The sequence below is a fragment of the Peromyscus maniculatus genome, chromosome 16, assembly GCF_049852395.1.
Source record: "Peromyscus maniculatus bairdii isolate BWxNUB_F1_BW_parent chromosome 16, HU_Pman_BW_mat_3.1, whole genome shotgun sequence".
Lineage (NCBI taxonomy): Eukaryota > Metazoa > Chordata > Mammalia > Rodentia > Cricetidae > Peromyscus > Peromyscus maniculatus.
Genome location: NC_134867.1, coordinates 58,992,188 through 59,004,561, shown reverse-complemented (window position 1 = coordinate 59,004,561; position 12,374 = coordinate 58,992,188). Strand labels below are relative to the sequence as shown.

Below are 12,374 nucleotides of genomic sequence, written 5' to 3'. Positions count from 1 at the left end.
AGTGACATGTGGCTTCCTTTGGCATTATTTGTGATAGGCACTAAGATGTGAGCTAGAAAAAGAATGAGTCGGTATTGTGAAAATAAATCCGCTAGGTGGGCAGTGACTGTTGCTGTCAAAAGCTGAAAATCTAATCTGCCGAAAAGGTGTCTTGACTCCTTTTCAGAGGTCTTTCCAGCATTGCGGTCCTTATACACAGGGGACAGTACGTATGTTTTCATAACAATCACAAGTTAAAGGGGCCAGCTAAGTATATATTCTCTTCATTTGTTCCTGTGGGGGATGAGAACAAGCTAAAAGAATAATAAAAATCCATTCTTCCTAAAAAAAAAAAAAAAAAAGTGAAAAGAAAATAAGTATAGAAAATATCACACCAATCGTCCTCCTGGAGCCCCATTTTCCTATGAAAAGGCACACTACGTGTGAGCCAAGTCATCTTACAGTTGAATGAAAAAAAAATGAACCGTTCAATAGTTTCCATCAGGAAATTCTCAAAGGAGACTGGTCATGGTTTTCTGTGTTTCTCTAAGCCTAAACAAACTGCTCAGAGCTTTGGGGTATATCAGACTTAAATTTGCCTCTCCCAAACCTAACATGGTAGTTTGAATGTCATTGGCCCCCATAAGCTCATAAGGGAGTGGCACTATTAGGAGGTGTGGCTTTGTTGGAGTGGGTATGGCCTTGTTGGAAGAAGTGTGTCACTGTGGGGGCAGACTTGAGGTCTTCTATGCTCAAGATACCGTCCAGTATCTCACTTCCTGTTGCCTGTGCAAGATGTAGAAACTCTGTTCCCTCTCTAGCACCATGTCTGCCTACACGCTGCCATATCCCACCATGATGATAATGGACTGAACCTCAGGACTGTAAGTGAGTCCCAATTAAATGTTTTCCTTTCTAAGAGTTGCCATGGTCATGGTGTCTCTTCGCAGCAACAAAAACCCAAACTAAACTACCCAATAATAGAAAGATTCCTGTCTCTAAATAAGGATTCCATCTTTCCTACTGTGAGGGCACACTTGTAGCAAAGCCAGGCAAAACCCAATGTGAATCTTTAAATGTCTTCAGATTTCTGAAACTTTTACATTGAAATGAAAATATTTCTGGGCTTTCTCAACAGTCCCAACAGACTACTTTTCAGCTTCATTTGCTGTACATATCCCATTCTATTTTTATTCTTTTAAAGCTCTGATACTCTTTATCTCTATTTTTTTTATCCTTTTCTTGACCCAAATAAATCAATACAGGCTGAAATTTACGGAACAAATCCACTTTCTGGAAGTTATAACTTAAGGTTTTCAGCCCCATTAGAAGTATTTATGGTCTCCTTAAAGATCTTTATGGTCCTGGCAGACCCCTGCCAGCTTCTTCTTTCAGGATCTCGCAGGCACAATGGAAAGCTCTAGAATTAATACAGAGTGCAAATGTTATGGTAGCACATAGTACAGTTACAAATATCTCCAGGGAGGCTATGCTGAAGATCCTATCTGCAGAGAGACGTCAAGAATAACTGGCAGGTACCTGCCTGGCTCTCAGATAATGTACATCTGAACGAAGCCTCCATGTCCCCGAGTTAGCACCTCACTATACACGCTGCTTGTCTAGAGCACCACACATTTGTCAGGGTCACCAAAGTAGCATTGCTCAGAAGGGCTACTCAGAGGGTAAGGAGAAGATGCCTACCTTTCACTTTCCCCTCCGTCTCTGGCAGTGCGTCCCAGGATACTGTGACAACCGTGGGCTTGCCGCTGACCGGCCAGACATTCAGGTTCTCGGGCGCTGTGGTGGGAGCTAGACAATGACAGGAAATCAAACATTTCACGAGGCTCTTGTGGACCTCCCAATGCAAACAGAGACAGGCCCCTCGCCCACTGTTTACTAATGAGATGGTGTGCTCACGTTGATGACACACGAGAGATGGCGGTACGCCAGCTTTTCGTGTAGTGACTTCATGTCACTTCAACCAACTCACACAGCGAGTCTAGTCACATCTAGAAATAGGCTTTTTTTTTTTGGAATTCCAAGTTTCCCTTCTGGCTCAATATTACAATATTAGACTTCAAAATCTGCAACATCCTTTCAGGACAACTTTTGCTTTCCTGACAGGCTCTTACTATGTTGCCCTGGCTAGCCTGCAACTTGATATGTAGTCCAGGTTATCTCTGGATTCTCATAGATCCACCCGCTTCTGCATCCCAAGTGCTGGGATAAAAGCCGTGCTTCCTATCCATCCCAGGACAACTTTTAAAGATGTAGTTCCAGCTGCTATTGAATGATAGCCTGGGCTACAGAAAAGATGTTCCCCAAACTCAAATATTAACCCCAGCCTCAGAAAGATCATGCAACAAAAGCTAGGCCACCCAGGAACATCTGTGGCCACAACAGCAACCTGTGTGTGCTGAACACTGGAGTTTGGTAGGTTTGTCGTGCCAGAAGAACGTTTTGGCAGAAATGGGCCATTGGAGTACAAAGCATGGACCCAACACAACTGCTTCTCAACCCCTATCATTTCTCCCTCTCTCCCTCTCTCCTCTCTCTCTCTCTCTCTCTCTCTCTCTCTCTCTCTCTCTCTCTCTCTCTCTCTCTCTCTCTCTAATTTAATAGTTCTAAACCCAAACTCCAACTCTAATTCTAAGTACACATACAAACTCTACTAGTGAGATTTATAGTTAGTGAGACCTTAAAAACTGCCAGTGCTGCCCTGTGTCGCCACGGACTTCTTGGATTGTGCTAAGTCCCAATGGACGAGTGACCCTCCATAGAAACCCCAAGGCCATTTCAGACACAAACCGGATTCTGGCGTTCTCTGGAAGATGGATGCGCTCCACTTGCCGTCCCGTTCACCTTGTGAAATCCGGACTGCGAACTCGTACACTGTGTCTGGGATCAGGTTGTCCACCAGGACGCGCCTGTTAGAGACTTGCTTGTAATCCCACCTGGCCGACTCTCCCTTCTCACGGTAGCGCACTGTGTACTGTCTATGAGAAAACCACACAACAATCATCCTGTGGACCAGAGTCTTTGAAGTGGGATTCCAGAGTCCTTGATGTTTGTTTTTCCCTGGTGACTTCTGAAAGCAAGCAGGGATATGTGAGGAAAAAAATCAAAACTTTTGACCATGTCATTGGCTCTAAGAATCTGCAGACAGGGTCCCTGGAAAGGTGTGGAAGACAGGCCAAGAAATACAGAGTGCATTGCTGTCCAAAACTCAGACTATCCCAGTGTTCCAAAGACCAAACAGAGAAGACAAAAGGAAGGGATCAAAGGAGGCAGGCAGAATTTATGAGCAGCTAATTTCTCAGTGATGTGTGTGCACACGGGCTGAAGAATGTGACAATTCCAAGAACCAGAACTGACTCCAGGTAGCCAGGTACACACACACACACACACACACACACACACACACGCACGCACGCACGCACGCACGCATGCACATGCACACGCACATACATATGCACACACACGCATGCATAAACTCACACATGCGTGCAAGCACATGTAAGTGTGCAAAAAAGCCTCATTTCATGTTCAATTGAACATGTTCTACAGACTCAGCAGAACAGGGAACATGTGGTCTTGAATAGATTTACTGCTGTGAAAAATGGGCAGGACAGAGTGGCTTAGAGAGGTGTCCAGTATGATCTGCAAAGGGGAGAAATACCAAATGTACTGATACTCAAAAAAACCCAGACAGCAGACATCTTCGGCACTCTAGGGGCAGCAAACTCTGAAGACTACACCCCTTTTAATCAAACTTTTCTTCATGGCTACTTCTCAATAGAAAGCTTTTGAGGCATGAAGAATGTTCCAGGGATCAGGAGAGATAACTCAGTTGATAAAGTGCTTGCAAGGCAAGTGTAAGGACCAGAGTCTGATTCACAAAACCCATGTAAAAAAGTCGGGCATGCTTGTAATACCAGACAGGGGAACCCTGGGGCTTGCTGGCCAGCCAACCTAGCCTACTTGGCAAGCTTCAGGCCAGTGTTCAGCCCTCTCTCAAGACCATAAATAGAAAAAGGCAGAGGACACCTGAGGAACAACACCCAAGGCTGACCTCTGGCGCGTGCACACATATAACCAGCAGCAATTCCTACAGAAGGCATTTGAAATTGAACTAGGGTTTATTTGGTTGAGTTTTACATGCAAAAGATAAGGATGAACCAAGCAGAAGACAAGCCAGTACACACACACACACACACACACACACACACACACACACACACACAAGTGCTGCTGGTTACATGTGGAAGGCAGGAGGAGGCATCAGCTGAGGACTCAGCACAGCAATGGACAAGCAGTCCTTCTCAGGAGAGTCTAGCTTCCTCTGGTTTCCAGCAAGATGTTGGACACCAAAGCCCAGGGTAAACATGAACACTTCCTGTTGGGGGAGAGTATACGGCTCAAGAAACACAGTGACTCTTCTGGGTCCCTCAATAGCAGCAGGTGTCAGTCTACCAGCAGACAGTCAAGGCCATCCTGTACCTACTGTGGATCACAGTGTATATACATTTACAATCTGAGCATTATATTTTTCTTATTTCAAAGTATGCCCCACTCTCTTGCTGTAGATAGGTTCAAAACTTAACACCTAATAACCAGGCTACAAATATTTGGCTTCTTCTTGGTTGTTATAGACTATCAAGTCTTAGAACATAGAAACTTTTTTTTACCCATATTCACTGGGTTTCTCTGCAATGTGGAAAATCATAAAGCTCACATAAAGATGATTGTAACTTGGTAAGATTGTTTTGGGCTGTTGCTACTACAAATGGGTATAAAAGGCAGAACAGCACAACATCATGAGATAAGAGAAAAGGGGCTCTTAGTTACACACAACCAAGCAGGACATGACGAACTTCAGAGGTCAGCAAATGTCTACTGAGGGGTTATGTGTGCAGCATCAGACCAACATCTACCACTCTGCATAAAAAATCATCCTTCCTTGACTCTTCAAGAAGACTCCTCTCACAGTGAACACTGCACAGAAGGAAAATGAGGCAGAGGAACAACAAACTCAGGACATTTCCACATATAAGACAAAAAGGAGCCCATGAGATGTGACTTCCTGTCCTGTGAATTATACTCCCAGGCCTGATTTGCAGGAAATAGATTGTCACAGGGTATTGGACCACTCAACAGTAAAAGAGGGGTCAGTTGGTACCCACACAGAAAAGAAAAGAAAGTAAGGCTGGAGAGATGGGTTAGCGGTTAAGAGCACTGGTCTCTTCCACAGGATCCAGGTTTGGTTCCCAGCATCCGAATGGTGGCTCACGACCACCTATCATTCCAGTTCCAGAATATCTGGTGCCTTCTTCTACCTCTGTGGGCACCAGTACATGCACATGGTACATACACATACATACATGCAAGCAAAACATTCATGCATAAACAGTAAAATAGATAAATCTTTACAAAATTAAAAAGAAAATTACTGAATTCATTTAAAGGCCAGAGAAGCTGTATTTCTCATACATAAAGATAAGAAATAAGCATGTGTACCTTGATGCGACAACTCTCTTCTGTTTTTCCACAAGAGGATCCACCCAGGCTACGAGTACAGACTGAGATGACATGACGCGGACACTGATGTCTTCAGGTACATCCAGCTCACTGTCTTCTGAAATGACAGTGGGTACCCAGAAAGGCTCCTCTTACCATAGGCTCTATACTGACTTCCTCTGGTCAAGTCCTGCCTAACTTTTAGTTGCTCATGCTTGATTTAGGTAAAATGAGATGAACAAAAAGCTAAGTGAATATTTTGTCAGTATAAGGGGGGTATGGTGGTTTGAAAGAAAATGCCCCCCAAAGAGAGAAGCACTACTAGGAAGTATAGCCTTGTTGGAGTAGGTGTGGCCTTGTTGAAGTAGGTGTGGCCTTGTTGGAGTGGGTGTGGCCTTGTTGAAATAGGTGTGGCCTTGTTGAAGTAGGTGTGGCCTTGTTGGAGGAAGTGTGTCACTTTGGAGACAGGCTGTGAGGTCTCTTTTGCTCAAGCGTCGCTCAGTGTGACACTCGCACTCGCACAATCGACTTCCTGTTTCCTTCAAGATGTAGGACTCTCCGCTACTTCTCCAGCACCACGTCACACCATAATAATAATGGACTGAGACTCTGAACTGTAAGCCACCACCTCAATTAAATGTTTTCCTGGATAAGAGTTACCGTGGTCATGGTGTCTCTTCACAGCAATAGAAATCCTGACTAAGACTAAGACGCGGGGGGGGGGGTGGGGGGGGGTCTTCACTCTTGCTGAGAAGCACATAGTTCACTGTAAAAGCTGCCTGAGCCCGTCGGTATGTGGAAGAGTGTAAAGGGGCATCTATGCCTTGGTAGAACACACTGCAAGAAACTCGGTGCTTGCTCATTATGTGCTGTAAGTTTCTCAGAAATAATAAAACTTTCATGAGAGCATATGTGTGGGGGGAAGAGAAGTTTACTGTGTTATTCCTTGGAGACCGTGACATGAAGTAAAAATTCTGCTTTAAACAATGGTTATGAATTTCATGGGAGTCGATGTTAGACTCACATTTTAGAGTATGTGGTTGCAAGGCAGATTAAATGTTATATTCCAATATAAGATAGAGTTGAGTTTGCCAGTTTCTTACTGGGGTTTATTTTTATAATCAAAAAATACAGTCACGGGGCTCACTGACTTCGGTCTCTGACTAATTAAGACTCACAAGATGTCTTCAACTTTGCTTGTAACTCTCTTCCTCTTGTTTTGGTTTTCTTTATACTTTTTTATTTTTTCAAAAGAATACAGATTTTACCTAAATGGGGGACGTTGGAATAGACTGTTAGAAAAGCTGTCCGTTCTCTGTGGTAGTAACCAGTGAAGGGTACAAATGGATCAGGATCTAGGTGGGACATCCCTATGCAGTGTGGAGAAACACAGTAAGTTCCAGTTTACACTGTGAGTCCACAAGAGGATCGTGCTGGGGTTCCCTCCTATCCTGCCTAGTTTTTACTTTCAACCTGACACAAGCTAGAGTCATCTTGGAAGAGAGAGCCTCGGCTGAAGAGCTGTCCTGATCAGATCGGCCTGTGGCCATGTCTATAAGCGATGACCTTGATTGACATGGGGGGACCAGCCAAGACCCAGCCCTTGGGAGGTGGGCTTAGGCGGTCTAAGAAAGCTAGCTGAGCGTGAGCCAGTGGGTGAGCCTGGGGCAGTATTCCTCCAGGGCTTCTGCTTCAGTGTTTGCATTGACTTCCCTCAAGAATGACTGTCACCCCACCCGAAGGGTAATAGTGCATTAACCCTTTCCTCTCCTAAGCTGCTTTTGGTCATGGTGTTTATCACAGCAACAGGACGAAACTAGGCCACCTTAAATAGAGATTCACGGCCAGAAAATATCTGTGTAATTGGCTAGTGTTATGAATGATGTCACAAATACCCATCAGTGGATGTGAGACAAAATACACTTAAATAAGAGCCCAAGGATTGGGCTCTTAGTGAACCACAGTTAGATGTTTTCATACTACTCTCAAGGTCCACACTTCTACATCAAATGAAGCACCGTGCTGTGTGTGTGTGTGTGTGTGTGTGTGTGTGTGTGTGTGTGTGTGTGCCTCCGTGCCGCCCCACCACACCTATCCCGTTCTCCTGCTTCGTTCTGTGTCTCGCTGGGGTCAGTTAACAGACGAACTAGACTGTGTCATTCCGTGGAGTGATGCCTCGCTCCCCGGCACAGCAAAGCAACTGTACTACGAAGCTGTCCGTAATCCTCAGTGAAAGGGTTTTTATCATAGAAACTCCCCTGTCTCTACACATGAAAGAAACATGTTCGTACCCTTGACACTCTGCCCCATGGGCCCCTTCCCTCCCCTTGAAATTCACGGATCACATCACCCCATCACAGCCAGCATCAGGTGGGAAACAGCATTCACACCAGACCACGGTTTCCCCCGACTGCACCCCTGGAAACATACCTGAGTTCTTGCGCTTTGTGAGGGCAGCCCTATAGACGGGCTGACTCGGCCCCTGGGAGTTGGTGGACTGCAGGGAGACCACATACACGGACTCAGAGGCTGTGGACCAAAGAGTAGGAGGTGGGACGGTGTCCTCATTTCTCAGGAGCCTGTCTACGGAACAGCCCATAACCCTCCTCTGCCCTGCCCCTGCCAACTTTGCTAAGCACTTCGATTAGTCTTCATTTAGTCCTCATTATGCTCTACAAAGAGGCCCCCCATCACTGTCTTTGTTTCACAGGTAAGGGCAGGCTCAGAGGGGTAAGGTGACTGCTGACGTCATAGAGTGGTGGGGACCCCGGCTCCTATTGACTTCAGCGGAGGAAGGAGCAAGCCCTAAGCAGCTGCCACAGACACAGCAGGAAGTATCCAACACTAGACATACACTTCTCTTTGCACCTTGGTTATTGAATACTGGATGGAAATACAACCTCCAAACTGACACCAGCATCACCACCCAGTGACCCCAGGGCATCCCACATACACCTCATCGACGCAATTCTCGGCTGGTTCATTTCTCAGCCTCTGGTGTAGGAGAGCAGAATGTTGCGTTTCACTTCCCAAGTGTCTCCCATCTGGCATCTTCCTGAAGGCCTTCAGATTTGCTTGTCTCCCGTCGTTTACCACCCCTGCGTAGGGCCTGATCTCATCATCTCCTCTCCCTTCTGTAGTCCTGAGGCCCCTCCACCCCAGGGCTTACTCCATCCCCTTCTGTGAGGGGTCTCCTTTGACAATCCCTTGGGAACTGCTACATCTCCCAGGGATTTCACTGACACAGAAGACCACCGATAAAATGTGTTTAACGATTGTCTAGATACGAGATGCGTCGCTGATGTGACTTCAAGCCAGTCTCCAAGGTTCCTCAGTGTGTGTCCACTTCCTGCCATGACCATGGCTGTGGCACCTCTGTGCTGAGTGGTGTTAAAGTGTTGTATGGGATAAATCACAAAGACAGGCTTTCCAGGCAACAGCAGATCCCAGGGAATTCACTTTACCCTCATCCCACCCTGTCCCAGAGCAGGCATCTGTTCGGGCCTCCTTTTCACAGGAACCCACCATGAGAAGCCCAAGCTGTTGATGAGATGACAATTCAAAGGATAACATACTGTAGAAGAATCCCGAGAGGGACCCACCCTGTGCGATGGGGATGTGAGCTCACGTATACCTTAGGTCCAAATTTGCTCACGTTTAGGCAGCATAGAGCAAGTTTGTATCGTCTTCAGGTGAGCAGAGGTGTAGTACTAAAGAGAAGAAAAACTAGCAGGGCCAGCCGTGAAGGACAGGATGCTGCCAAATTACGTTTTAGTGCTTGACGTGAATGAGACTCCTGTGAAACTCCTATGGGCGTTCACATGAAACGCTCCACGTAAACAACACTTTCCCACGGTATTGGACCCACAAAGAGTGTCTCTACTCTTTGGCTGGAGAGCTGGGTGGAGTCTGGTCCCTGTCATCAAACCAGAGCTGAACAACATGCATAATGAAGCCATCCAGCGGCAAAAGGGACAGTTCAAGAATGAGGGACTGGAGTGACTCCAGATCGTTCTGTGGTTTCACACCAAGTCTCTTTTTCCACATCTGCTCTTCGCAAGCACGCCCAGCCTGGGGCCTCCTTTCTCTCCCTTGGCTCTCTCGGCATTTCTTGTGGCATTGGAGAAGAGAGCTGGCTGGTGCGTTTTTGCTGGAGTCTGGGCTTTGAGATGGCTCAGAGGTTCTGTGTGGCTCAGAAGGGCTTGTACCTCCTTGTGGGGACCATGCAGACACAAAGAATACCACACTGTTCTCTCATGCTGGGAACACCCAATCAAGGGGCTTGACAGACGCTCTCCTGGGGTGTCCACCAGGTAGCTGAACACAGCATCTGATGAAGCAGAGACTTCTGGGATGCTTCAGAAAGAGGAGTATAGGCATCTGCTCGAGGTCTTCACCAGTTCAAATCTGAGCCACTCACACTGCAGCGTAATCCAGGGAGCCAGGACTGGGCTCTCAGAGTGTCTGCCTGGGCTCTCTAAGGATCTACATTTTCCGCTCTTAGCAGATGAGCTCTCGGAGCAAATCAACAGTGCAGGCCAGAGGCTTTCTTCCCAGAACTCTGTCTCCAGGAAGCTGCTCTCACCCAGGGCTGTCCCCTGAGCGCAAATCACTGTGCACCATGCATGGCCTGGCTGTGAGTCTCTCTTCTACATGCTCTGACTCCACTCCCACATCCTATCGTCTTCCTGCTCCTCACCCATCTTGGAGAAGAACTTACCTTTCAGGGCAGAGGTGCCAAGCAAGGGGCACCTTACTCCCTTCCCTGTGTTCCACTCCTACACTCCACAGGCCTGTGGCTGCCTCTTTCACTCCTTCCCACCCCAGCCTCTGTTCCCAATGATGCCCGTCTCCACCTCCGGCCTCCATGCCCCCTGAGTGATGTGAGCCTCCACCTCCGCTGTCCACACCACCAGGTTAGCAAGAGCCTGAGAGGCACCAGACTGCACGTGGGTGGAAGAGACCAGATGTTTTACTAGGATCTTCTCAGTGGTCCCAGTAAGTCATAGCCTCCCTTGCCTGGATCTCGACCCCTTAGGAAATAAAAGAAACATGAACCGTGGGGACCAAAAGTACTTATCACTGGTAAAAGAGCAATTGGGAGACAATGAGACAAGGGGCTTTTTCCAACTTGAGTGCTAGCACAAGACAGATGTGCTGCCAGGGCCACAAGACAGATGTGCTGCCAGGGCCACCCTGGACCCTTGAGTTTCTATGGCCTGGCTTCCCCCAGGAGGGTATATAAAGGGTCCCAGATATGTACCAGGTCATCAGGTAGATAAGGGGCAAGAGTGATGGGCCATTGGCACTTCCTGCACATGCAGGAGCCTTGGGGGCCACAGCATCTTCTCAGAGCATTGTCTGCGTTCCCCTCTAGCTTGCCAATAAAGGTAATGACCCTCTAAGACGGACCACATGGTATCTCCTAATCCCCACGAACGTGCCCACCAGCACTCCATAGCTACTGCTACCTTTGCCCAAAGGAAAAGTGAGAAGCCATCCTGGCAGGCTTCACTCAGCTGTCCTAGTGTTCAATCTCAGTGGGACTCAGGGTTCAGGGTCTCAGGATTTGAAGAAAAAACTGCAAAGAACCAAGTGATGAGAACAGGACCATATTTTCCCTCCTCACCACACCTCACCTCGAGCAAAGTGTCCTGGCTCAAGGCATCTGTGGGTAGAAACAACTTAGGAGAAGTGTGGTCCTGCCACCGAACAAAGGTTAATATGATGGAGGCCAAGACAGGGTGGGACAAAGAGATGTAGTTTGAATGAGAAATGTCCCCATGGGCTTATGAGTTTCAGCACTTGGCCCCAAGCTTGTGGCACTGTTTCGGTGGGTGGTGGAATCTTTACAGGGTGAGGGTTATTGGAGGAAGTGCGTCACCAGAGGCAAGTCTTATAAGTCTTGTAGCTGGTCCCTGCTTCCTGTTCACTCTGCTTTCTTGTTCTGCCGAGATTTGAGATGTCCCAGCTGCACGCTCCTTCCTGCTGCCGGAGAGCTACCAGCCACCTTCTCCTCTGTTGGGTTCCATCCCCTCGACTATGAGCCAAAAGAGCCCCATCCTGCCTAAAATTCCCTTAGTCAGGCATCTCGTCACAGCAAGGGGAAAAGTAACTAGCACAGAGCATAGCCTTGGCTAATCATCACAGCCGGGAGACGCACCTCACCACTAAGACAGCGTTCTGTCTTGAGTGAGTGTCTCAGTACTGCATGATGGAAGCGTTGGAATTTCAGACTCACCGAGCTTTTTAATTTCATGTGATCTCTCATCTCTGGTCAGCGGGACATAATTCATCTTCCGGCCACTTTCCCCATAGCCCAGAAGAAAACCCCGAGATCGGCGTGGACTCTTGGCTCCAGACAGGCGCGGCGCCTTCCATGCAACGGAGAGCCTGTCATCGGAGGCTCGGACACGCATGCGCACGGGCTTGTTGGGCACTTCCCTTTCTTAAAAAGGACATGACATAGAAACGATTAAATGATGCACCACATGGAGCTTACATCAATGTATGTGAAATCTCTTCACACATTGAGTCTCATCAATTAATTGTGGGGCTTAAAACACTCATTTTGGGTAACCTGTTCTGTTAAGTTCCAGGGTGTATTCTCTCCACACGGTCTTCTATTTCTTGCCAAGAGGTCTCCTGAACTTAAAATGAAAATATTCCATGTGGTGGGGCTGCCAGCCACAGATCTTGGAGCCTTTATAATATCATTTTTCATCCATTTCCTTTCACCCCCTTTAGGCCAGACAGACTTTATACTCTCTGATGAGGGCTAACAGTAGATATTAAAATACAGCAGAGAGTCATTAGGGGGTATTTATAACTGGCCTCCAGAAGGCTTCTGCTCTGTCACATTGAAAAGATAGCTCCCC

General features: G+C 47.3%; 1 protein-coding gene across 5 annotated transcripts in view; it reads right to left on the bottom strand.

Annotated features, from left to right (window-relative positions):
• Fndc1 (fibronectin type III domain containing 1) overlaps nucleotides 1-12,374 on the bottom strand; it is an 89,050-nt gene that overhangs the window by 39,286 nt on the left and 37,390 nt on the right. For 4 of the 5 annotated variants that reach the window (XM_076552873.1, XM_042262385.2, XM_076552870.1 and 1 more), the window contains 5 exons: nucleotides 11,738-11,944; nucleotides 7,927-8,025; nucleotides 5,497-5,614; nucleotides 2,788-2,975; nucleotides 1,681-1,788 (listed from right to left, as the gene is read on the bottom strand). In XM_076552873.1, the coding sequence (XP_076408988.1) occupies nucleotides 1,681-1,788; nucleotides 2,788-2,975; nucleotides 5,497-5,614; nucleotides 7,927-8,025; nucleotides 11,738-11,944 (720 nt within the window). The remainder of the gene's footprint in view (nucleotides 1-1,680; nucleotides 1,789-2,787; nucleotides 2,976-5,496; nucleotides 5,615-7,926; nucleotides 8,026-11,737; nucleotides 11,945-12,374) is intronic. The other variant, XM_076552871.1, reaches the window with a different exon arrangement.